Consider the following 27500-nt stretch of genomic DNA (forward strand, 5'->3'; position numbering starts at 1 on the left):
TCCTACACTTCCAGGAGACCTAAAGGATCCAAATGAATCTTTATCCAACAAAGCTGTGCATAACGCTGTACGAGCTGAGCCCGTTTTCTGACCCACATTTTCTGAGCCGCACGACTCGCTTTGGAGTCGGACCAAATTCCAGCTTTGTCTGGTGTCGTGAGCCACGCGGCGCACAAGCGGAAGGCGAGGACCAATCACGGACCGACGGACTGCGCCTGATATCTGAAATTGTCAGAATCTCCTAAATCCAGACTGTACTGAATCTACGTTAATAACGTCAGGTTTTAAGTTCAGGCTACAAACTGCACTTCATTTTCCATCCTCTATTCCAGCTTCACGTTCTACAGGAACATGGAACGAGGTGAGGCAGACCAGGGAGAGTGGGAAAAGTGAAAGAGGGAGAGAGAACGATGGATTGGTGTAATCCACTTTATCCTGGAACAAAAGGTCCAAACAGCAATGAAAACATGCCGACATCAAGACACACACACACACACACACACACAAACACACACACACACATGAATATACACAGTGTGTTAAATGTCATGCGAGCATTACCGGAAAATCTTTCAGAAACTCTGAGAAATAAGACTTGAGCTGTGTGTGTGTGTGTGTGTGTGTGTGTGTGTGTGTGTGTGTGTGTGTGTGTGTGTGTGTGTGTGTGTGTGCGTGTGTCCTAATATCAATGTTCCCCTGGGGCTGTCTTCCCGGCAGGCATCCAAGCTTCCCGGTACTGTGAGCGCGGGAGGACTCTCCACAGCGGGAGCCAGGGACAACCAATCAATGTCACTGAATGTGTCTCACTGAATGCATCAAACCAGCTAACGATGATGTCATGACATGAGCCTCCCATGCCACGATGTGTAAGGTGGGCACACTGAGTTTTTCCAATACATTACATTAGACCGTTGGAGGTGGGAATACTGTAGGATTTTGGGGTCAATAATCACCAAATATCTCACTTTGTAAATTCTCTTATCTCACTTTTCAACACTTCAAAACTCAAGAGGACGACATGTTTCTCTCACGATTGCCAACTGGGACAGAAAACAAAAAAATACAAATATGACTAAGAGAGAAGAGGAGCACCACACCGAGCTGAAGATCTCTTGGTACTAAAGCCACCTCAGCACCAGAGAGAGTTCTCCTTTGTTACCACAAAGCAGTGAATACTTCACGCCAACATTTACTCCATTCATCACATGTACCGATGGCAGAGGCTGCCATACGAGTTTCCACCTCGTTTCAAACACACCGACGGGTCACAACCTTTGGGAGCAATCTGGGCTTCGGCATCTAGCCCGAGGACACATCCGACGTGTCGACTGGACGACCCGGGGATCGAACCTCCAATCTCCCGACTAGAGGACGACCCGCTCTATCTTCTGTGTCACAGCCGCCCCGAATATGAACCTCCCAGTTTCAGCAGCAGTAGATGTAGCTCCTGGACCAGCGCCGGAGTCGAGCAACGTCCAGCATGCGCTCCAAGGGTTCAAGGTGACGTCGCAACAACAGCTGCGGCCCAAGTAGGAGGAAGCCCTGGACAATGTAGACGACCTCATGACCTCAGGGAGACGGGGGGCTACGTGGGAAGGAGGCTGCAGTCTCTAGAGGTTGGTGCACAGAACCCTCCAGTGCATTGCGGTCAACCAAAGACCAGCGGGTCATTGTGGTTGAGCTGACGGTGCCGTGGGTGGAGGGATGTGAAGAGGCCAACGACAGACTTTGATTTCAAGAAGTCCTGAATTGAGTCTGAGTTGATCTAACAGAGCGGTCCTAACTTCTAGTGAGGAGGATTCACATGCGTTGCCACCAAACCGACACTTTGGGTCTGACGTTAAAGCTCCGATCCACATTGACTTCTTTAAACAGAACTAAAAGAAGTAGTTTTAAGATAACTAGCCCTCACCTCTTTGAACGAGGCTAAAGGTTAGCAATTAAAAGTGTTAGTCTGAGATGATATCCAATAAAAGAGTCTCCATAGCAACAGTAGAAGAGATTCACAGAGCATGTCAGGCTGTGAAATAAATTTCGCACCTCGGTGCACCTCGGCCTCGACTGTGACATTTTGTGTGTGTGTGTGTGTGTGTGTGTGTGTGTGTGTGTGTGTGTGTGTGTCAGCAACAAAAATAAAACGTCTTTGTTGCTCCACCTTTTGCTGCGTGTCTCTATATACAGTCGAATGATGACTGCATGAGGACATGTTTGTAGTTTTGCACGTTCTGTGACTTTGTAGTTGTTTGTTTTAATGCTGATGTAAAATAAGATCTTTTAATGTTAAGTGGATTAGATTATAGATTGTTACTTCAACACTATTTATTCAGGGAGGAAACACTCTCAGGTCATATTTTAGAGTATAGTGTGCTCCACTCTGTTCCCTCCCCTCCCTGTTTTCCACCTCTCCTTTGCTACCTTCTTCCCATCGGTCTCACACTGCTGCACTGCTCATTAGCTTCCTGTCGGTCTCTTCTTGCCCCCCTTTCCTTTCTCTTTCTCTTTCTCTTTCTCCTGTGCTCTCATGCAGATTCACCCTTTCCTCAACCTCCTCCTCCTTCGTTCAATCCCTCCTTTCTTGTGTGAGGAAGTGATTTTCCTGCTTCCTCCGTTTCTTTCATTCCTTCTCACCTTCCTCATCTCCCTTCATCGCTCCCCTTTCTTTTTTTCCATTAAGTAAGAATGTTATTTTGTATAAAGTATAGGCTTTGAACCCGCCTCCTACATGTCTGCATAACGCACACACACACACACACACACACACACACGTAGTCGTGACTTCTGTATCTATAGATGCTGGAGTGAGAGAGCTCACCCTCGGTGTTTGCACTCATGGAGATGCACACGAGCTCCCGATACCACCGCCACACAGCCCTGAGCTCAGAGCAGGTGAGGAGGAACACGAGTGAGAATGAAGGGGGGAACAGAGTGAGAGTCAAACGTGAGAAGAAGAGCTGGTGTGAGGGGAAGCGGGTGACGATGGCTGAGGAGGAACTCGACTCTGTAATGGCTTTCAAACAGCGGCGCTTCTATTTAAGGGATGTCAAATCCTCCCATCTGTGCCCCAAACACACTCACCGATCCTGCTTTAATACTTCCTTCTGTTGCAGGAAAACACCCAGGACACCGTCTACTTCTTTGTCTCTGTGTGTGTGTGTGTGTGTGTGTGTGTGTGTGTGTGGCTATAGTCGGTCTGTATTAAAATCCTGGCCCACATACAGCAGTGCATGCCTTTGTTTACTCCTGGAGAGGCAGGCCTGTCCCTGGTTAAGCCCGCAGCATTAAATCCTGAGTTGATCTCACGGTGTCTCTGCTGACCTCACTGGAATGACGAGCTAACGGTACCCTCGTGTCTCACGCGGTCAGCAAACAGACGTCCAGTGCATTTAAGGAGCTATTTAGTGTTTCTCCCTGAATCTCACGGTGTGTGTCCTTGAGGCTACAGTCTACGGCACTAAAACACTACGTCACCTGATGCCGAATCCAAATCATCAGCGTAAACCGTATGCCGGCAGCCTAATGACTGCGACAATTTCATTGGAATATTTGATATTTTCATGTACGTACATTTTAAAAACATCAGGCCTGTATTTGCTCTTTCGTTTAAATGTGCATTAACATTGTCCTCTCTCCCTGCCTCCATTAAAACGATTCTCACCGCCTGACCTTTCCCACCGATGCATTTACTGTAATCCTACATACGGAGCCCACGGTACACCTGTAATTACAAGCTACACTTTATCTCATTGACAGTGAGTACATCACGAGTGACTCTTCCGCATCCAGAGCTCGGGAGTCACCTACTTCAGCCGACAGCGGCGTTCTCTTGTCTCAGTGCGTCGAGGTCAAGCGCGGCTAATGGCCAAAACATTGTCCTTGTCACACTGAGCAGCGGCGGTTAGCGCTGCAGCCTGCAGCTGAAAGGCCTCGGACGGCATGCAAGTCAACCGACGGGCTGTGGAGATGGAGGGGAAGTGTGTAAAGTGCCTCTATTACCGATTTCACTGTCAGGGAGAAGTAATTTACAGATGAAGACGTCCTGCAGCGGAGCGTTTAAATCATCGCGGACACGTAAAGACGCCTGCAGCACTAATTGGTAGAGGACAATAAAATACACAGAATACATCCCAAGTAGACACTTTTCCTCGAGGACATAAGAAAGACGTCCTCCAACTCTCAGCATTAAACAGACTGTGGGAGATGCAGAAAGGTGAGAGCGCTTTTGCTCAATGAACTAAATATTGTCATGGACGTCCAATATTCAACCCTTAACAATACCTCTGTGAGCGCTTGGTGAATGAAGGCGGCAGCTTGGGGGGACACCTCCCAAGGCGTCTTCTCCTCCACCATGATGGCGTCCAGCGTGGCCTTCTCTACGACGACGTCGAAGGACGCGTCGGGGAAGGAGAGCCGGCGCACGTCCATCTGATGCCAGGTCATCCCCGGGCAGCCGGCGTGCCTGGCGCTCATCGTACCGACGCACACGGAGGAGTAGTCGATGTTGGTGATGGAGCGGTAGCCGGCGCCGTACATGTCGCCGCTCATGCTGCTGTTTCCACAACCTGGAGGGAAAGAAGAAAACGGACACGTTGGGAGAGGAAAGAGACGAGGAAACAGGAGAGGGAGGCCGACACCAATATGTCTCTGATGACTCAAGTCCACAATATGTTTTCAGTAAATGATGGTGTGATCAATATTGCAACAGCATATGATTAAACAGCAAGTTCCCATCACGGCAGCAAAGACGGCTATGACTGCGACCGCCTCCTGTGATCGATGAGACACAGACGCTCACACAGTCTTTGATCAAGCTGCCGTTCAACCGTGAGCAGCAAGCAGAGATGGAAGCATATGGGTGGTCATATAAAGTGTGTGTGTGTGTGTGTGGGGGGGGGGGGGGGGGGGGGGGGCGGTCTGTGACCTCAGACTGCACAAAATCTCTCACAAGCAACTTGTAGCTCGTCAGCGGGTGACGGATGGATGGAAGCCAAGGAGGGAGATGAAAGAGGACGAAACGTGAAGATTGCCTCTCGTGTGGCGCCGCAAGATGAAAACAATCTACTGAAAGCTGCATCTCCCCCCTTTGGATCAGATGAGTCATAGACTGTGTAGACGGAGGAGGAGGAGGAGGAGTGGGTGGAGAAGACAGACAAAAGAAAAAGAGGGGACGGACTAAGTAGGAGGAGGACATGGAGAAGACATTCACTCTATCTTGATCATGTTTGTTGGCCTAGTAGCGCTCATGTTATCTTGTACTTATGAAAGTCTGTGTGTGTGTGTGTGTGTGTGTGTGTGTGTGTGTGTGTGTTTAGGGGTATCCACCTGGGAAGGGTGCAGAGTGCAGAGTGTGACTTCCGGCAGCACGTTGGCACCGGCGCCTCTGTTGGAAAACGTGTGGCTGCTGCTTGTTATCACCTCACTGCTTCCACTAATTACCAGCCTTTAAAAAGCTGTACGTGTGAGTGTGTGTGTGTGTGTGTGTCTGTGTGTGTGTGTGTCTGTGAGTGTGTGTGTGCGTGTGTGTCTGTGAGTGTGTGTGTCTGTGTGTGTGTGTGTGTGTGTGTGAGAGACCGATACTGTTAGCAGCCTCATGTGTGCAGTATGTAGACACCTTACATGCATGTTGTACTCTCTGAAAGGCAGCAGATAGGAAACACCAGCCACCGCTATGTTAAAGCATTGTACAGCAAGACAATGTGGCAAATACAATCGACAAGTGATCGAGTGTGTTAGCTGTTTATGCACGCACATGTGTGTGTGTGTGTGTGTGTGTGTGTGTGTGTGTGTGTGTGTGTGTGTGTGTGTGTGTGTGTGTGTGTGTGTGTGTGTGTGTGCTGGAGGTCCCGTGACGGCTATCCCTGGACGTTGGCTTCAAAACAAGGCAGAGAACATTTCAGCGCCGCTTGCCACACTCAAATCCGTCTTTCTTTACGGATGGCTGGAAGACGAGAGAATGTCTCAGGGTTGAATTACACGGACTCCAGGGGTTATTTTCGGTAACCTTAATCTTCCTTCACACGTGCCAAAAACAAGCAACAGCTTTGGAAAATACGTTTTTGCGTCAAGGAGAGGCAGGCTGACGAACAGGACATGATTTATAGGCACACCGGAGACTATGTTCCACCACAACAAGGGTCAGAAACACCATAAAAAGTGTCGACATCCTCCTCTTTGGAAACGAGGACGATCAGTCCGTAAATTCAGAGTAGTGAGGTGATGAGGGTTCACGGGTCTGATGCTCTCCAGAATGGGTTAAACCCCTCCTGCACTCCTCTCTCAAACACCCAAGCATGCCAGACATCGTTTCAGAAGGGTTCCCCCCCGCTGACACATCTCTGTGTGTGTGTGTGTGTGTGTGTGTGTGTGTGTGTGTGTGTGTGTGTGTGTGTGTTTTCTTTTTCCATTGCTCCTCGGTTCTGAGGAAGAAGTGTCACATGACAGCTCCTTCCTAGGGGTTGTCACGACAATTATAGTTGCCAGGCTGTCATCAAGGACACTCCTCTCATTTTGGGTCAGTAACATCAGCTGGTGCCCCCCCCCCGCCGCAACCTCTGACCTTCCCACACACACACACACACACACACACCAAGAATGAGGTTTGACAGGCTGTGTATCGGGGGGATCCTACAGTGCAAGTATAACACACACTTATGTGGCAAAGGTCTGTTCTGGATAAGAGGACAGTCCGGGTCAGACTGGAGCCAGGAGTCTGTTTTTCCTCCAGCTGGATGCAAGGCAGCTAAAACCTCCCGATAGCGCATCCTAACTGGATCAACCAGAGCGGCACAGAAGGAGACTAAAGTTAGAGGTGTCATATCACCTCGTTCTGCTGGCTGTGTGAGTGTGAGTGTGTGTGTGTGTGTGTGTGTGCGTGTGTGTGTGTGTGTGTGTGTGTGTGTGCGTGTGTGTGATGGAAAATCAGAGTCCTGGTCTTATAAAGTATCATACCGCTCATAACAAATTGGCAAAAACAAATTGTGGTGACCGTCCATCATCTGCTGCGACGTGTGAACGGTGTGTTGGTTGACGTGTTCGTACGTCGTGGTGTCTCTGTGTCTCGGTGTCTCTGTGTCTCTGTGTCTCGGTGTCCGTTCAAACAGGAAGCTCTGCACAAACAAGGTTTCCTTTAAAATAGGAGAAGACGAAAAAACCAGCTGCTAGTGCAGAGAGGAATGTTGGCCAAACATGGAGGTGGCTCCTTTTCCCAGCAGACTCGGAGATGCTCGGTCCAACAATGGCGTCGGGTTACGAGACGGACCTGACAGACCTTTGATGTTCAACAGAAAGACTCAACGGGAAAGGAAGCCTCAGAGGAACGCCGCTGGAACGAAGCAGCGTTCCTCTGCTGCTCGTAAAACAGTTGCTAAGATTTAAGGGTCCCGCGTCGTCATTTCATTAGTTTACGGTCGCGCTCCTTGACTTCTAACACAACATGAACTGTTTGGAAGTTCAACCTCTGGGCTATCAGATGACCCCTGCCCACACAAACAGCCGCTCTCCAGAGTCCTTCTACGGTTAGGAGGGGCGCTGGGTGGGGAACCCCTGCGGGTGAACACCCGGTGTGAAATATCAAAGCTGCCATGTCTGAGATGAGCAGAGCGCAGCAGTGGAAACTCCGTGATGTCAGAGGAACGCAGGGTTACATTAGGGATGGGGACTGTGGCCACCAGCTGATGAAAGGTGACGTTCCCCACCACCACCCCACACACACACACACACACACCACGCAGGCCCTGGGCTAGCCAGAGCTAAACCGACGCCTCACATGGTTCAGATGGAACTTCTGTAAATGTCAACATGTGGAGTGTTTGTTTGTGAGGTGTCTTTCATTTATTTGACCTATATGGACTCTTAAAGTATTCCTTTTTAAGTAGTTTGAACGACCACCAGGCCAAAGTATATAACGTTTAAATAAAAAGTATATAGGTGCTCTGAAGCAGGTTTTTAGGGGGAGAGACATGTGATGAAGAGCAGGACTAGAGACCTTCTAGTCTCACCTTGAAGTCATTTGTGCTGATGCACTTCAGCCGAGTTCCCGATTAAAAATGCACAATTTTCCAAAAAGTTGTGCTGACTGAAACAGCCTCACAGCTTGTTTCAGCCTCACACTGAGACAGAGCAGTGTGAGTGGAGAGGATTCAAGAAGAAGGATGGAGGGGGGGGGGGGAGGGGGGGGGGGGGGGGTAAAGGTGGAAAAGAATGAAGGGAAGATTAAGACACCAGAGGAGAGAGGGGACACAAAGAGCTATTAAAACTCAGGAGCGGTGGGTGTGAGAGAGAAGTCGTCATAGAAGGGATGAGCGAAAGCAGAAGGTCAAAATAAATGGAAGAGAAAAGAGACACACACTTCACCAGCTAGCATTCATGAGTGTTTGAATACAGACAGACGTAGCCGTGTGTTCTGGTATCTACAACATCTGAACTGACCCTCATCTAAAACTAGATATAGATATTCTTTCTTTCCAGCAGTTTCAGACGCTCCGGAGAAGTTGCATCAGCAGCGAGGCCGGATGAAAAGCTCTCAAAAGCTCGGCTCTTCCGGCAAGTTCTCCTTACAAGTGTCCTCTTCCCTCCACTCACAAACGCAACCTCCGCTACGTAACCGGGCACACGAGGTAATTAGTGACTGAATAATTAAAAGTGTGCCCGTGACAGTGGGGCGCTTTGATGGAGTGTGAGCCTGCGCGTGTCGAGTGTATGAGCGATGGAGGACGTTTGGAAGGACTCCATCGTATGAATATGCCTCTCGGCTGCTGTGGCACGGAGCCTGAAGCGTCTCAGATCCAGAAACACCAACAGGGACAAGGAACGGGGGCTCGGTAAATGTTACCGAGAGGAGAGGAGAGGGGAGGGGAGCCATCTTTTCTCTCGATTTAGCCAGAACTAACTAACTAACTAACTAACTAACTAACTAACTAACTAACCAACCTTCCCTCTGCAACAACTCATACAACACCACGAGTCTAGGACTTGCTGCACATAACACACACTCTTGAACGTTTGGCAGCTGCAGTGCTTTAAACTTCACCGTCTGCTGAAAGAATAAACACTCAACACCACCGTCTGCATTTTAAGAGCTCTCTGTCGTCAGCAGTGGTCAAACGACAGACGGGGAAAAAACTAAAAGAAAGACCGCAGTGTGGTGAACGCTGGACCGATGGATAGATGGATAGATGGACCGATGGATAGACGGCTAGATGGACCGATGGATGGACGGATAGATGGACCGATGGATAGATGGATAGATGGGCCGATGGACCGATGGATAGATGGATAGATGGACCGATGGATAGATGGATAGATGGACCGATGGATAGATGGATAGATGGACCGATGGATAGACGGATATATGGATAGATGGACCGATGGATAGATGGATATATGGATAGACGGATAGACGGATATATGGATAGATGGACCGATGGATAGACGGATAGATGGATAGACGGATATATGGATAGATGGATAGATGGATAGACGGATATATGGATAGATGGATAGATGGATAGACGGATACATGGATAGATGGATAGATGGACCGATGGATAGACGGATAGAAGGATAGATAGATAGACGGATATATGGATAGATAGATAGACGGATATATGGATAGATGGATAGATGGATAGATGGATAGACGGATAGAAGGATAGATGGATAGACGGATAGATGGACAGAGCGCTAACATGATGGCTGGGCAGCGGTCAGAGCAACGAGGGGTGACTAAGAGAGAGAGTGTGGTAGAGAGCCCTGATGATGCAATTCGATCTTTCTGTGTAACTGAAGAACTAGTGAAGAACTAGTGACACACACACACACACACACACACACACACACACACACACACTGCAAGAGTCAGTTGTGTCACTGCAGGTCAGGTCCTTGTAAGAGGATGATGTTGTGATGTTGTGACCTGTTACACTTACAGAAACAACAACAACAAATGCCCCCCCCCCCCTTCTCTCATAATACATGCAGCCCATAATAGTATCTATTGAGTCCGTCTCTCACACCACTGAAGTGGCTCCACAATCCTCTCATGAGATCTATCAACGCCCGGCATGGTAACCGTATCGAAGGACCGTCCCCATCACATCACGACGTCCTCCGTCCCGTTAGAGATGAGAAGAATGAAGGACGAGAGATATTCTCTCATCTGATGTTCAGATGGTGGCGCTGGGTGATGGTGAATTAGAACAGCATGGCTGTAGACTGTTAGCCGTGTTCTTTGAACACCTTCAATGTCCCTCATCATGGAGACACGAGGCTCCCTGGGACAACAACAGACAGGTCTACATCACGGTCCTTAGTTTTGATTATTTTGGTTTTGGCAAAAGTCACTCAGGTTTAATTCAACATGCTTCATAATTTCAGTCTGGAACAAAACCAGTTGCCAAATTGCTTCCAAAACGGACCGAGAAACTGATTACATAATCGGTCTTTTGAGAAGCGTTATCTTTAGGCTTTTCATTGAAGAACCAGCTATTTCTGTCCTAATGATTCAACCAGGAGCCTTGAAAGCTCTCCAGCTACCAGCCTCCCATCACCGTCGCTGTTGAACGGAACACTTTGTACAAGACTCTGCATTCGATATCCATGTTCTATGTATTTATTCATGTTCGTCCCTCGCAGCCCAACCCTCTGAACCACAGGCAGCGTCTCTTTGCTGCCGTCACGTTTTCATCTCCGTGGCCAAGTAAACAAGGTGTTATATATAATATATATATATTTAGTATTCCGGGTTGAACACCATCCTCTGGGCTTCTCTTGGTAAAACCAGCCGAGCTCCAAATCCCAGTCTTTAGTACGTACTTCAGCCGCCCGTACATCGTACGTACTGTTGCATGCGTCTTCAATTGGGACATATTACTTTGTCATCGCACCTTGAATTTTGACCCTCTTGCTTGCATGTCGGCGGCACAGAGGATCGTGGATCAGAAGAGAAAAGCATGCTGGCTCGAATACTGAGAAACGCTAGCGGATGCTGTGGGACATCCTGGTGCTTCTGTCATTCTGCATTTGACGTACTATCTAAGGAGACGTACTGAATCCTTTTCTCGCATACTAAACAGTATCGTAGTACGGGCATTGGAATGCTCCGTCCGCGGTTAAAGTCACGCTATGAATTGTGGGCAATTCCCTCGGACAAAGTGGGCAGAAATGCGAACTTACTGTGCATAACGGGGCTCAAAAAGGGTCCGCAAGACTGGGCCAATACCAGCTCCCTCAATGCGTTTTAATATCTAGAGAGAGCAATCTTATCGCCGTAGTGGAAATAACCCCATCGTCACAGCCGGTGTCATGCTACACATGAGTTACAGAGAACCGGAGAGGCTCCAGGACGGTTTGCCTGCACAGCTGTGTCTGAGGACGGCTCTCCCCTCTCGCTCCCCTTGATGTTCATTATCGCCCTGCTGGGTCAGTTGCAGAGGCACCAATATTTATTTATTTCCGTCGGGCGATTCTAGCGAGAGCGTATGAGCTTTGTGTGCGTGTCTTTGTGTGACCACAAACCGTTTGTTCCCTTTGACTGGCAGTGTTTTAATCTAATGTCAGTCAGTGGTGTTGCAGCAGAGAGGGAGGTCATGATTCAGCAAGAAAACGTGTGTGTGTGTGTGTGTGTGTGTGTGTGTGTGTGTGTGTGTGTGTGTGTGTGTGTGTGTGTGTGTGTGTGTGTGTGTGCAATCAGGTTCACAGGAATCATTTCTCTGCTCTCCTCTAATCTGCCATTAATCCACTTCACCTGTGCTGTGACCTGAACACACACTCAGACAGAAAGGAGTGCAGCAGAGACAGACTCACAAACAGAATGCAGATGAAGACAGAACGCTCTCGTTGTTGTGAAGCTAATGTATGCAAGAGGCAGTGAGACGTCACTGTCAGGTACTTCCTTGTAACTGCATGCAAGGAGGATTCGGCGCAGACTCTTTCAGCAGGAACACACAGGACAACAGCACAGATGAGGCAAAGTCAGGGAGACAGAGTGTGTGAAATAAGACCAGCACAGAGACCAGCTGACAGAGATTCAGCAGTCAGCACAACAATAACGTTTTACTGTCTTTGTGAGGCAAGATTTAAATGAGGCCAAAACCTGATCAAAATCTCAAGTGTCCCAGAGAGAATAGTGTTGGTGGATAGTCTGACACATGCTGTGAACAAGAACACAAATACATTAACACACACACACACACACACACACACACATTATTGTGTGGAGGGTAACAGCAGTACAGGCATTTTCAATTAGCCACCTACCAAGACCACGTCTGTGACAAAATAAAATGGCCGAAAAAGCACAGGTATTCTCAACACACACACACACACACACTATGAGCACTCCTCTCCCTGCCTGTACACCCCAAACACACACACACACACACACACACACACACACACACACACAATCACTTAACACACACATGCAGGCAGAGGCTCAAACTTGACTGGTTAATTTTCTGCCTGGTCGGCAGGCGAGTCTGTCAGTTCAAGGTGCCTGCGTCTTTATGTAAATGGCTCCGCTGCCTGACCTTGGACTGATTATGCATATGGATCAGGTTTTACAGATGAGAGCCAGCCCAGAGTGGGTGCGTTATGGCTGACCGAGCATATTGATCCCTGCAGGAGGAAATGGCATGTCTCTCTGCAGTGTCATCGTGTCTCAGTCTAATCCAAACCGGAAGTCAGAATCAGGCTCGCTCACAGAAATCCAGGAGCCGCTCATTTAGTCCAAAATCCAAACGTCTAAATGTCCTTTCAAACATGGGTCACACAGCCAGTGTTGTTTTCTCGGTCAATCTTCAGACGAATACCTTGACAGGGAGGCCAGCTCCTTCAATGAGCCCATGTTAGCATGTCAGCTCCATTAAAACACCATCCGTTTCATGGATCCACCTGCCGCTTGCCTCCGTATTAAGATGCTGCAGCTGTTGACAAGTTAGAGCTTCACATCTACCAGGCGGAACACTTCAAAACACAACGGTAGCCATGGGCAAACTCTGCATTGTCCTACATTTTATCTAGAAGAAGAAGAAGAAGAAGAAGAAGAAGAAGAAGGCGTAGAGTTGTATCAGTCCCTTCGTGATCGTAGATGTTCTGCTTCCAACAGGTGCGCCAAAATAATTTGCAGTCTGCTTTTGGGCCACCAGTGAGCAGCTGACAGCAGCGAAGTCGCTAATGAAGAGTGAGTCAGCCTTGGAGACAGGCTGGTGGATGGAGATGGTGATTAATGCTGCATGCTCCATCCCCTCCTCTGGTGTGCTGATACATGCAATATGCCAATGCTTCATCTCCGTCGCTCTCCGACAGACACACACACTTTGATGTTCCAGCTGCTTGTCTGACACTTCATAAGGAATCTATCACTTATTTAGTTCCGTCTTCATTTACGTCAGTCGTCTGCATCGGCGCACGAGAGCGCAGGTAAAGGAAGGTCGCGCTGCAGCCATCTGCTGCCCGAGTGGACTGGAGAAGAACTGGACCGGACCGGACTGAACAACGTGAGATACACACGACGGAACACACATGCGATGTGGTCTGTTCTCACTGAGTCACAGCCACTTCCTGCTTTGGCAGGAACTGGGTGTTCTCAAGCAAGAAACAAGTACTGGAAGAGGTGAGAAGAAGGACGTGAGGAGACTGTCAGAGAGAGAGAGAGTGTGTGTGTGTGTGTGTGTGTGTGTGTGTATGTGTGTGTGTGTGTGTGTGTGTGTGTGTGTGTGTGTGTGTGTGTGTGTGTGTGTTGTGTGTGATACAGAAGTTATGTGGTCGGTATCTCCCAACAGGCTCCCCCTTTAAACACCATCCAATTCCACCTGTCTGCGACCTTTCACTTGTGCTTCCTGCAACTGCTCAAGTCAGACCAACGCCGTGATGTCACTCACTCAGCCAAGAGGAAGTGCTTATATGGTCATGGGAACGGGAACCGCAAGAGGAGCATTGACGCGTCACTGTGGTAATATCTGCGGCGCTGGGAGGCTACCTGCGGCGCGACGAGGGCTGCTGAAACTCTCAACAGCTCTTTCTAGGCTGCAAGGGATTGAGAGAGAGGGAGAGGGAGAGAGAGAGAGAGAAGAGAGAGAGAGAGAGAGAGAATGAACGACACTCAATTGGTGGGAACGGGAGGGATGTGAATGGCTATGAATGAGGACAAGAGCGGAGGGATATAGTGGGTGGGGTAGCGAGTGAAAGAGAAGAGATGCGGAAGAAGAGCAGGCTGAGATAGAAGAGTGTGAAAAGGAGTAATTGGCATGCGACGGTAAAGAGGAGAGAGGAGAGGCTGGAAGTGAGCGGGTGGCATGACGTATTCAGAGTCCTTCTCCGACTCGCTCTTCTCCCGCCAGCTCTCTCCATTAGGCATCTCTGCTGCAGCGTCGACTCCAACTGCATACTTGATGAGAGAGCCGGCACAGCTCCCCAATCTCAACGCGCGCGCGCACACGCGCACGCGCACGCGCACGCACACGCACACACACACACACACACACACACTACACACACACACACACAAACACACACTCTCAGACACAACACACACACAAGATTACAAGAGGGGTTCTACTGTTTGCAAAAAAAAAAAAATGTCAGAAATGAAATATTTGTTTACTGAAGGTACCATACCAGCTAAAAGCCGACCTCTCATTGTGTGTAAATGTATGAGCAATAATATAATGTTCAGTTTGCAAAGCCACAGTGACGTAGCAGTAGAAGCAGTTTTATAGTCCTCAGATGTCTATATAGCTATTTATTTAGCTGTAGCTGCTTATTCATAGTGTTGAAATTGTTTCAATCTTTCACGCTGAGGCTACATCCTGGTTTGGAGGAGATCTCTGCTACTGTATTCTAACATTTTTCAATTATTGGCGGAGTTGCAAGAAGAAAACGCTGAAGTCTCTTATGTGTCAGTTATGTTTGCCGGCTAACAATAATCGGTACTTTGGCAGCGAGTGATTGATGGATGTAGTAGCAAGTAATAATAATGATTCATATTACATTACACAACCTCACCTTACAGTGTTTGAACAGTGGCTTAGAGTGGTTAATGTACTTTGTCAACATGTTTTGTGATATCTGTTGAAATGATCTTAACAGTAATAAAATAAATCAAATGAAAGAGGATAAACTCTGGTATCTGTGGCTGTTTGCAGGACTCTAATAAACGCTTTAATTCAGGCCTACCTGCCCGTCTACCTGCTGCTGCTGCTGCTGCTGCTGCTGCCAGCTGAGCAGCTGTGAGGAGTAACGACAGCCGTGTTCGTTGGTTGCGTTCATAGTTCTAATTTTGGGAGAGCGGCTTTGGAGGGAGGCCTGAAGGGTTGGGACTTTCGAGCTTCATTTATCGACTTTCAATGAGCAACAATGAATAAAGATACCCGGATACACCGGAACAGTGGTGGTCCGTCGTTTCATCGTCTTCAGTCTGGGTTCACTTTTACAGTGTGATCTGTAGGCTTCAACTCCTGCTGCTGAATCAGTTCGACATCCTGGATATTTCTTACAAACGTCCACTTCTCTCTGAAATCCCTTTTTTCATTTTCCCAAAAATTTGATTGGAGCATACACAAAATTCAAGTAGGATTTCTCTGTAGATTAAAACGGCTTTACTTTATGAAAACCAGTCGTCTTCAAAACAGAGCATAGCAGAAGCCCCTCCCCTCCTGACCCACCCTGCCCTCAACAAACATACAAGAAAACACACAAATAATACTAGAAGCAGATTAAAGGCAGTATTAATAGATGAACAGCTGAAATGACGTACAGTTTTCCCTCGGCATGAATAGGAGAGCAAAGATTATGAAGGCCTGTCCAGCAGTCAATGACAACCAGATCCCAAATAATGAGCTGCATGTGTGATCAGACAACGATCAACGGTGTCAGATGTCTCTGATGAGACTCAATCTACCAATCGCTGATCTTCACCGGCTGACAGTAGCACTGGACTGGCCTGGGTGATAAAAACAAAACTCTAAATATTTGATAAACTGATATTTTTGGTGACTTCAGAGGATATTTAGATACAAGAAGTATTTGAGAAAGTCATTGCTATCTAGGTAGCTATCTAGTGTCTAAGTAGCTATCTAGTGTCTAGGTAGCTATCTAGTGTCTAAGTAGCTATCTAGTGTCTAGGTGGCTATCTAGTGTCTAGGTAGCCATCTAGTATCTAGGTAGCTATCTAGTGTCTAGGTGGCTATCTAGTGTCTAGGTAGCCATCTAGTATCTAGGTAGCTATCTAGTATCTAGGTGGCTATCTAGTATCTAGGTAGCTATCTAGTATCTAGGTAGCTATCTAGTGTCTAGGTGGCTATCTAGTATCTAGGTAGCTATCTAGTATCTGGAGTGCTGTTCACCGTGATCCTTGTACTCATCACTTAAGAGAAAGGAACATGTGCTACAGAACGTCTCCCAATCTTTATTTTGTCCTTACAACTGGAGCATCAAATCATCTGACATTCCCAAATGTCTCTCCTTCAGCAATCTCATCCCCCCCCCTCCCCCTCCCCCCTCATTGAGCTGTTGCAGTGAAATGCATTATGAACAAGATTAAGACCTTTCAAAAAATTGGGAAGAGCGCGAGGCAGAGACCGAGAGGGGGGGTGGTTCTCAGAAAGACGGGAGGACGTAATGCTCGGCGGGGGTTAAGTCTGCTGCCAAAAAACGAGTTACATCATCGCAGGGTCAGCGAGGCAAAGTGTAATCATGATCGAGATGAGATGACGCGGGGATGAGAGAGGGAGGAGGAGAAAGGAGGAGGAGAGGACGGGCAGACCAGATGTCAGCTCCTGAAGATGAAAATGAGCGAGGGGGGGGGGGGGGGGGGGGGGGGGTGGGGCAGTCATTTGAACACAAAATGAAACAAAAGCAAGCAGAGCACATACCCAAAACATGCATTACACAAAAACAACATTTTGCTCCAATAAAGAGCCAGACTGCTCAGACGTCAGGGTCGTCTTCTTCCCCTCCTCCTGACTTCCAGCATTCCTCCCTCCACCTCCCTCTAACGTATGTTATGTAACAGACTCCAGAGGAGAAAAGGTGGCCGGGGACGAAAAGCAGAGAGTAGAGACAGAAAGTAGAGACAGAAAGACGGATACATAGACGAGGATGGAAAGCAGAGCAGAACACAGGGACAGGACGTAGGAGAGGAGACACCATGCGTCTCCTCCTGCTTTGGGTTTGTGTGCGGTGGGCGACATGGTTTAAATACGTGGATTTTAATCTGCATGGGAACACCAGGTCTGGAAAGAGTCCCAGCAGTAGGATTTGTGACAATCTGCAGCTTCGACTCTCTCTCTGTTTCTCTCACTCTTTCGTCCTTCCTTCCCGTCTTTCTTCTCACTCCGTTTCCTTTCTGAACCCGGTAACGAGCACATCGACCGTTTCGCCGATTACGATCGAAGCGATCAGAGTTCAAGGGGACCGTCGGCGTCTCCGTCGGGCTCTTTATTGGAATTTGGGGAAGTTTGCACTGCAGCAACTCAAGCCAATGAAACCGAAGCGTTACGTTTCACTAAAACACATCAGTTTAAAAAGGTTCATTTCCTGTAACTTCAAAAAGTGAAACAAACTGTTTGAAAATGCGATCAAATACGTAAATTAGCCTTCAGCATTTTAGCGCCATAACATGTGTGGCTTTGACATATTTATGTGATGTACCGTAGAAACCGGCAGAATCTTAAAGAATAGTGTGAAACACATTTCTGGCCCAGCACCCCCCCCCCCCTCTACAAGAGTCTTCTTTTAAAATGAGGTCAGCTGAAAACTGACGCTTTATTCATTAGCTAGCTAGCCGTAGCAGCAGCTGTTCTGCATACATGTAGGTCGCGGCTTGAAGTCGTTAAAAAGGTATTTTCCTCAAATATTACCACTAATTATTTTGAGTGGTGAATCTGCCGCTCTTATCTGTGTGAAGTGCCAACAGGAGACAGAGTGACGTAGCGTCAACAGGAACAGGCTGAGTGAACAGTGGATGGAAGCTTTCATGAAGTCCTTCATCTCACAGTGGTGTCAACACAACGCAGCATGTGACACACAGTCCACCAAGGCTCTCACACACACACACACACACACACACACACACACACACACACACACACACACACACACACACACATACCACACCACACCACATCACACCACCTCCTCCTCCTCCTCCTTCTTCTTACAGACCAACAGTGAAATGAATGCATTACAATGCCTTTTTAATTAAATATTGTCTTCGGGAGTAGGTAGCCATGGCAACAGGCAGAAGACCTGACTCTGCAATGGTGGTCTGGGTTTCTTCTCAGTCCTCTCAAACTCCATCATGACTTAACACTGTAGGGATCGTCTTCCAAAAAAAAAAATGACTTGTTCCCTTCCTTCCTTTCCTTCGCTTCCTTCCTTTCGTTCCCTTCCTTCCTTTCATTCCCTTCCTTCCTTTCTCTGTCCCTTTCCTTCCTTTCATTCATTTGTTCCCTTCCTTCCTTTTGTTTCCTTCCTTTCATTCCCTTCCTTCCTTCCTTCCTTCCTTTTGTTCCCTTCCTTCCTTTCGTTCCCATCCTTCCTCTTCCTTCGTTCCCTTCCTTCCTTCCTTTCGTTCCCTTCCTTCCTTCCTTTTGTACCCTTCCTTCTTTTCTTCCTTTCGTTCCCTTCCTTCCTTCCTTCCGTTCCCGTCCTTCGTTCCCCTCCTTCCTTCTTTCCGTTCCCTTCCTTCATTCCTTCCTTTCGTTCCCTTCCTTCCTTCCTTTCGTTCGTTCGTTTCCCTCCATTCCTTCCTTCCTTCCTTCCTTGTGTGTGCATGCTTATGCACTTAGGGATGGCATGAGGTATGCGAGGCCCCTTGTTCTCAGGTAAAGTGATCACAGCGTTACAACCCATAGCAGCCCATCTGCTCTCTGCTCTCCTGTTCAGGCTAACAGAGGCCAAGTGAGCACAGATGTTTGTTACGCTCTAATGGAGCCAGCTCACCCTAGAACCGCTGGACGAGATGATCCTGCATCAACACGTGAGACTGCTCCTCAAAACACCTTTTCACTCAGCCGTGCATCACTGTCCTTTACTATATAATACTATATAATAGCATATATACTAAAGATACTATATATAGTATCTTTAGTATATATAGTATGTAACTTTAAGAGATGGACAGCAGCGAGCATGGCAAGCCTCTTCCTGCTCCTGTGTTCTCAGTTGATACTTAGAAAGAGAAATGAAGTGAATAAATGGAAGATAAAAGAGGAGGTTCAGTGTTGTTTGACGTGACGAGCAGCGGAGCCTGTTGGCAACGCTTCCTGATCCCTTCGATTATTATGTTCCACTCTGAAAGGGGAAACGTCAATAGCTGTAGCTGTAGCTACTAACCTCTGTTTATGTGCCGTCTGTCTCTCTCTGACATACAATGAGAGAGGTCAGGAGGTAAGGAGGTAAGGAGGTAAGGAGAGTCATGATACCTCTGTATCATGGCATGGAGTGAGACTAATGATTATCCTCATCCTTGTTTCCTTTAAACACTTGATTAATGAATAAATAAACATAAATTGACATATTTAAACAGCTTGGCTAACAGTCAGCAAATATTTGCATTAAAAAGGCTGGAAGTGAGTTTAAGTTTTTAATTTCATCGTCAATGTTGCATCTTTATTTCTTTGGACTATTTATTAAAATTCTATTATCTCAATTAGCATATTATGGTACAGAACCTTTTCTGGAAAATGAATTGAGAGATAAATAAAGTTACCAAATAGGAATCAGCAATGACTGATATTGTCTAGTTCAAATATTTGTAATATTCTAAAACAAATCACATCAATATCACGTTGAAAAGAAAAAAAAAAAGACAATACTTTAGTGTTTTTCCTTCTTAAAATGAACGGCAGCCAGAGAGCAGAGGAGGGTCAGCCGGCCTGAAGCCAGCGATGTGTGGTGATGGAGCCGAGGGGACAGGTGGTGTTCAGCGAGCCAGGGTCAGTCCTCTACCATTAATCAATTCACACACACACACACACACACACACACACACACACACACACACCTCGTCTCGCCCTCGCTGTACTCCTTAACGTGTCTCACTGAACACCCTCATTTGCTTTCTGCTCACTTCATCCGAGCACCACTACACCACAGTGATACATGGAGACACTGCGGAGAGCAAGTGTCCTGAAGAGAATCACTATTCATGCATTCTGATCCGGCACGGCGAGGGTCAAAGGTCAGCGCATAGCTGCATTTACATGGAGCCTTCTATTCAGATAATAATAATAACAACAATCTTTTACACTAAGGTTTGTTTTTTTTGTGCATGCTGACCAATAAGTTGTGGGTCCAGCCTCCTCCTTAACTACAGGAGACATTTCCATCATTAAAGATCACAGCGGGACGGCAATAAAAACACCAAGCAGCTGAAGCAGCATAAACTCAGTGATAAAGGACAGTGGAAAAATGCAGCAGGACACCACCACCACCACCACCACCACCATCATCATCATCATCATCATCAGTCAGGTTTCTGAAAACAAAAAGCTGCTTATGTAACCACAGCCGGGCCTGGTGCACGATGTCCAGTGTGACCTTTTGTCGTGTCAAACACTTGTTTGTGAAACTGAATGCGTTCATTAGGTTATGTCCACCCATTAGTCGCTGCCAGGCATGCGTCATCACCGACGCAGCACACACACACACACACACACACACACACACACACACACACACACACACACACAGCGATGGCCTCGTCACACAGAAGCGGATCAAAGACGGGATGCGTTTGATTCAGCGGGTCTCTTTACATCACTGTGGTGATTCATAGGATCGATGTTCAGAAGACTCTGTGCTGCATTTACATTGTGACAGGAGTATGATTGGCACCTTAATGTCATGCTGCCATCTCTCAATCAGCATCTGCTGAAAGTGGTCCAGCCACCCAGAGTTCCATCAACAGATTACAACCCGGTGTCACGCGGCGCGATGAACTGTGCGACAGGCAGAGGAGGCAGAAATGAAAGCTAATAAAACAGAAGAGTGACACGGCGAGGAAAGCCTCAGAGGATCGACGGAAAATCAGCAACGCAATGACGACCCTGCCGCTGACGGAGAGAAGTCGCCGCTGCGCTGCAGAGCAACGCCACCGCAGAGAGTCACAACAACGCACAAACCAACGAGATGCAAACTCACACTAACAGAACAGAGAAGTAGGAACCTTTAACTGTGCATCAGAATATCTGACAAGACAAGCTCTCCTAGACACACACAGATTACTGAGAGTGTGTGTGTGTGTGTGTGTGTGTGTGTGTGTGTGTGTGTGTGTGTGTGTGTGTGTGTGAGAGAGAGAGAAAGGGGGGAGCGCAAAGGCAAATGGAGGGTTACATAAGAATATCACGACCGAGCCGAACTAACTCTGTTATGTATGCCGTATAAGAAGTGAGAGATGGAGAGAGAAGATGTACCGGCAGCCAGAAAAATAAAGCAAAGATTGAAGACCGGCACTGAGTTGTGTCCACACACACACACACACACACACACACACACACACACACACACACACACACACACACACACATACACATACACACACACACACACACACACACACACACACACACACAGAGCGAAAGACGCAGACAGAGAATTAGCAACAGACAAACAGCGGCTCAGGGAGTAAATCTGTCAGCTTAGGAGGCACAACGAGAGAGGAGGGCCAAGCGCTAGCAGTTAGCGTAGCTACGTTGACGGATGGCTGAGCACTTCACACAGACCAGGAGGTAAGAGTGACAAACGGGCAGACAGACCCACACTGGGGCGGACGTGAAGACGCAGAGGTGGAGGTGCGAGCCCGTTAGCCCTGCAGCAATTACAAGCAGCGTTATGTGAGAGAGCCGGGGACAAAGCCAGAGCGCTCCTCAAAGTGTGATTGGACGAACAGGAGAAGAACAAGGCGTAGTTAACGACGTAGCTGCAGGATGACGAGGGGATTCGGAGACATATGTGGACGATGCTGCAATTCCAGGTTCTGGTGTAAACACAGCACTAACTGTGAGGGGGTTGGAATAAGCAACGGGCTTCACACTGTTATTAATTATAAAATATGTTGTTAACATCTTCGGCTTTCCTGCGATGTGGTGTAAGAATCCTGTGATTTCCATTGAAATCAGCATACTGTTAATTCAGAGACATAAGCACGGCGAGCTTGCCGCTGTAGATCCTTACTCTTCATGAAGATCGGCTCAGTGCACAGGGCAACGCGCCGAGTCACTAGTGACTGAAGGGTATAACTCTACATTACCTCGGCAGGCCGGCGGCAGCGGTGCGTCACCGCAGAGGCTGAACTGCACCGGCTACGATCAATGACGCACACCCACCGCCGCCGCCTCCGTCAGGTCGTCGACGGGGCTTTCCCCGCTCAGAGCCATGTGCCGATCGGGTTAATGACGCCACTGAGACTCAGAACGCAGCGCCTTCGTCGAGCAGTCTGGAGTGATACCGCAGGTGTCAAGCACTCACAAACAGGCACCGGAAACCTGGAGGTAAACCGTATCTGAATACCGTATTTGAATACGGCCGAGCAATTAGATCCAAAGTGCGTCCTCGACATTTTTCCAACGTGGCGGAAGCATTTAATGCTACGTCACTCTTAAATGGCGGGACCATATGGGCTCCAATGTCCATCTGACAAGCTCACGTTGTCCTCCGTACGTCCCTACATGACCACACTCATCATCTCAAAGCTTCATCTGTCTTTAAGCAGGGCTCTGGCCCCGTCGTCTTAATGTCTCGCGTGTGGACGTTGTGGGACAGAGCCCGTCGCTGTAATCACAGACGTAAGTGTACAAGGTCACGAGGAAAGTGACTGTTTGTGCCGCGACTGTCGCGGCGAGGGAAGCTCGTCTCTCTCTCACCGTGACAGAAGAGCAGGGACACACTCAGATGACCCTGCTTCTGAGGTCGACATCATGTCTCCGGAACGACACTTCAGCTCTCGAGAGGCGACTTTGGCTGCAGATGCACCTCTCGGCAGCCACTCTTCCTTCCTCCCCCTCCCCCTCCTCCTCCTCCTCCTCCTCCTCCTCTCTGTGGGGGGGGGGGGGGGGGGGCAACGAGAGGAAGGGGAGAGGAGAGGTGAGAGAGAGGGGAGGGAGTCAGCCAGGGTAATGTGATGCAGCAGTGAGCGGTGCAGACGGAGGAGGCAGTTTGAATGCCAATCACCGATATACTCCCCATCCTCAACACAGCGCTGCTAGAACATGGTAGCATGAGAGACGGCTCCCTTATTGAGATAAGGACATTCACAAATAATGTACAGATGCTGTTTAAATCGGCCCGTTAGAGAAGTGGATTATAGGTGGATTCACTTCATACATTAAACAGGTCCTCATGAGGATGGGTTTGGTGGACATTCCAGCTTATTGGGAACATTGTTTTTTCGGGTGAGAGATGTTGCTGTTTTGAAATGCGACGCTTCAATCCTGCAAGCACCACAATCTAGATTCCCCTCACCGCCGGAGCGTTGTGAGGGTGAAGCAGATATATGTGAGGTATGCATGGAAGAACTAAACCGTATCCTCACAGTTTTATAGTTACCCTCACAACATTACCCTCACAACAACAGAACAAAACAGAAATGCACGCAGCACGTGTTTAATCAAATCAAGTAGCCAGTCCAACTCGTGGGCTAGCTATATAATTTGCACTCAGTGGGGGGGGGGGGGATTTGGGGAGTAAAGGGGGAGTAAAAGGCCGTACTATTACCGTAACTGTCAGGAGAGAGAGTGTGGTCACCCAATCAGTCCGCCTGCACAAGCCCTCTCACCAAGGACGTTCAGTGTTACTGAGAACAGAGTCGTTAAAATAAACACACACACACACACACACACACACACACACACACACATATCATCTCAGGTCGGAGGAGAATTGATAATAAGATATCTTGTAATTGTCCCAGAACAAAGAATCTCCCACTGCGACATCAGAAACTCTGTGTGACACACACACACACACACACACACACACACACACACACACACACACACACACACAGCACCCTCTGTGCTCTGTTTATCAGGGCCAGGCCCATCGATCATCCCAGCCTGGTTGCCCGGGTAACCCTGTTATTATTCAAAGCACGGTGCACCAGCTTGCAGAGAAAGCTGTTCATACGTGTGTGTGTGTGTGTGTGTGTGTGTGTGTGTGTATGCAAGTGTGCATGTGTGTGGGTGTGTATGTGCTTGTTAGGTAGCGGAGGTTCCCATTGGCTCACAGGCAAAAGCAGCCACCGGTTCAAGCATCCTCCCTAATCTGCATACCAGTGAGAGAGGACACACACACACACACACACACACACACACACACACACACACACAGGATAATAGCTCGAAAAGAACTCAAATGTTCCTTATGTCCCCCCCCCCCTCCCCCCCCCCCCCCCCCTCCCCCCCCCCCCCCCCCCCTACACTCCCTCCCACCCTTGTGATTTTCATTCAGCATCTTTCCTCCATTTTTCTTTCCTGCTCTGCTGCATTTCATTCAGCTGCTCCCCTATCTGCTCACTCCCTCTGATTTTTCATTCACATTCTGCGGCTCTGAGGCTCATTCATAAACAGCACCACTCCTTACAGCGGCAAAAAGTAGGGGGGTGGGAAGGGGAGAGGAGAGGGGGAAAGGAGAGGGGGAGAGGAGAGGGGGAGAGGGCGGGATGGAGGGAGGGTTGCCCTTACTGACTTACTGACTGCTGCATGGTGAGGGCTCCCTGAAAACTGAAAACAGCCAATCCAGAAGCTGAGAGGAGGGGAGGGTATAGGGGGGGAGAGAGAGAGAGAGAGCGAGAGAGAGAGAGAGAGAGGATGGGGTAATTTAAACTACACCCTCCTCCACCTCCTCTGTCATTCATTCATCAACTCACACTCCATTCACACACACACACACACACACACACACCTCACACACCTCCTCTGCTGCAGTTTTGTATCTGCTCGGCTGCAGATGTTTCAGCACATCGAGGTAAAAACAGACAAGGTGGCGATGCACGTGTGTGTGTGTGTGTGTGTGTGTGTGTGTGTGTGTGTGTGTGTGTGTGTGTCTTTCCTACTGGTTGGGGCCAGAGGACACTGCAGACTAAACAACCTCTACTGCCTTTGTATGTGAGCAGCTCCATGTATCTCTGCATTACCTTGTTCCTGACCAACTGATTCGCCTCATCGCTGCTCATCTAGATCAAGCAATTGCCTCAGAATTGGACCACTGTTAAACACATACAAGCGATATATATTCCATGAACGCCACCGTGTATAAGCTGGATGGCGACTGCCATCAGAAACTGGATGGAGAACGGAGAATGGAGGATGCAAGTCTATCTATGATCGGACTGTGGGCACCGCCTCCAGCCGCCACAGGAAGGAACGGCTGCAATCGATAAAAGGAAGGGCAAGCTGGAAACGGCCCGAGGCCCGTCTCCCGGTTCTGTTGTTCCTCTGGAAGCTGCCGATCCTCACGGCCTCGCTGCCGAGAGGGAGAGACATGAGAGAATGGAAGATAGTAAGGTAGAAGAGGGAGGACAGGGGTGAGGGAAGGAAGGTCACATGGAAAAAGAAACTCAACTCTAGAGATGAGGGATGAACTTCAACTGCGTATCTGATATCAGGTCTTCTGACAGCTGCAGAGACATAACTCCTGACTTCAGATCTCTCTCACTGTCCCGCCATGCTCTCCGTGTTGCCAGCGACTTTCCATCCCATCAGCATTTTGTGTCGTGTGTGTGGGTGTGTGTGTGCGTTTCTAACACTGTGGAAACGGGGGATGTGAGAGGAGTGTTGTCTGAGATCTCCTGTGCTCCTCTATACTCAGTATACTCAGTATACTCTCATGTACACGGGTTAGCTTCTCCCCCGGTACACACAAAGATGAAAACTGGTCTGCAGCGTGAGGTGGGAGGGTTTAAATCTACCATAATAATAAGAGAGGTGGAGGAGAAGGTGATGGTGTCAGGGATGAATGTGGCGTGCTAGAGGCAGAGCGGGTGACGGAGGGAGACTGTGCATCGTTGGCAGCATGCGGTAATGCTCTTTATAAAGAGGCATGATGTCATTGTAGTCAAGGCGCTCGGCCATACATAGCTACAGGACAGCTGAGTGAACAGGCACACTCACGGTCTTTCACCGTTCCACTGCCAATAAACACCGCTGACATCAGCCTCATGGAGCTTCAGGAGCCTCAGGAGCTTCAGGAGCCTCAGGAGCTTCAGGAGCCTCAGGAGCCTCAGGAGCCTCAGGAGCCCACAAAGTGACGGACCACGATGTCAGCAGGTGAGCTAAACAGAGGCAGCAGCGCAGGACAGTGCAGAGAAGGTAAAGCATGCCCTATAAGTCATGTTTCATTATGAATCAGTCTGCTGGTTATGCTCTCGGTTGATCGTTCGTATCAAAGGTTAGAACGACGACGTTACAAAATGCCCCAAAATGTCGTCTTCTGAGAGCTTGACTGGACTAGAGTGACAAAGCAGCAGAACAACACCAGACCAGCAGCTGCATTTAAACAGCCATGAAAACACAGTCTGTGAGGCCAACAGGCAGCCAACCGGAACTACAGCAAACCTCAACACCACCTCCAGATGACCAGAAGTACAACCAGGAAAATACACACACTGTACAGAGTACTCTCTTCCTTCCTTCCTTCCTTTCGTTCTCTTCCTTCCTTCCTTCCTTTCATTCTCTTCCTTCCTTCCTTCCGTTCTCATCCTTCCTTTCGTTCTCTTCCTTCCTTCCTTTCATTCTCTTCCTTCCTTCCTTCCTTCTTTTCGTTCCCTTCCTTTCCTTCCCTTCCTTTCGTTCTCTTCCTTCCGTTCTCTTCCTTCCTTCCTTCCTTCCTTTAGTTCCCTTCCTCTTCCTTCCTTCCTTTCATTCCCTTCCTCTTCCTTACTTCCCCTTCCTTTCGTTTTCTTCCTGCCTTCCTTTCATTCTCTTCCTTCCTTCCTTTCATTCTCTTCCTTCCTTCCTTTCGTTCCCTTCCTCTTCCTTACTTCCCCTTCCTTTCGTTCTCTTCCTTCTTTCCTTCCTTCCTTCCTTCCGTGTGTGTGTCCCTGCATGCGTCTTGTTTGGCGAAAGATTGCGTAGTTGTTCCCCTGAATAACCTCTTATATATTAAATATATATATATATATATATATATATATATATATATATATATATATATATATATATATATATATTATATGCACTTCCGACAAAAATATTGTGACGCTGAGATGCTAAAACACACTGATGTCGATCAGCCCTGTGGTCATGAAAGGTCGGTGTTCTTGGTCTGACTGGAGACTCTGCGTCATGACCTCTGGACTTTAACATGCAGAGAACATGGTAGGTAGACCACACACACACACACACACACACACACACACACACACACACATCTCAGGCCCAGTCACCACTGGAGAACAGAGACCATTACATCATCGCCCCTCTCCTTGGAGAACGAGGCGTGAGCGCTGACCACTGGCAGGCGAGGGGTCATTACATCACCAGCAGCAGCCAGGGGCCAGTCAT

The 27500-nt window shown here is 48.3% G+C and overlaps 1 protein-coding gene across 1 annotated transcript in view; it reads right to left on the reverse strand.

The window, feature by feature from the left end:
• Positions 1–27500, reverse strand: part of ece2a (endothelin converting enzyme 2a) — a 53041-nt gene that overhangs the window by 20998 nt on the left and 4543 nt on the right. The window contains exon 3 of the mRNA XM_068701848.1: positions 4276–4559. Within this exon, the coding sequence (XP_068557949.1) occupies positions 4276–4559 (284 nt within the window). The remainder of the gene's footprint in view (positions 1–4275; positions 4560–27500) is intronic.

The sequence above is a fragment of the Cebidichthys violaceus genome, unplaced genomic scaffold (assembly GCF_023349555.1).
Source record: "Cebidichthys violaceus isolate CVI_PGR_0920_01 unplaced genomic scaffold, fCebVio1.0.p SCAF_8, whole genome shotgun sequence".
Taxonomy (NCBI): Eukaryota; Metazoa; Chordata; class Actinopteri; order Perciformes; family Stichaeidae; genus Cebidichthys; species Cebidichthys violaceus.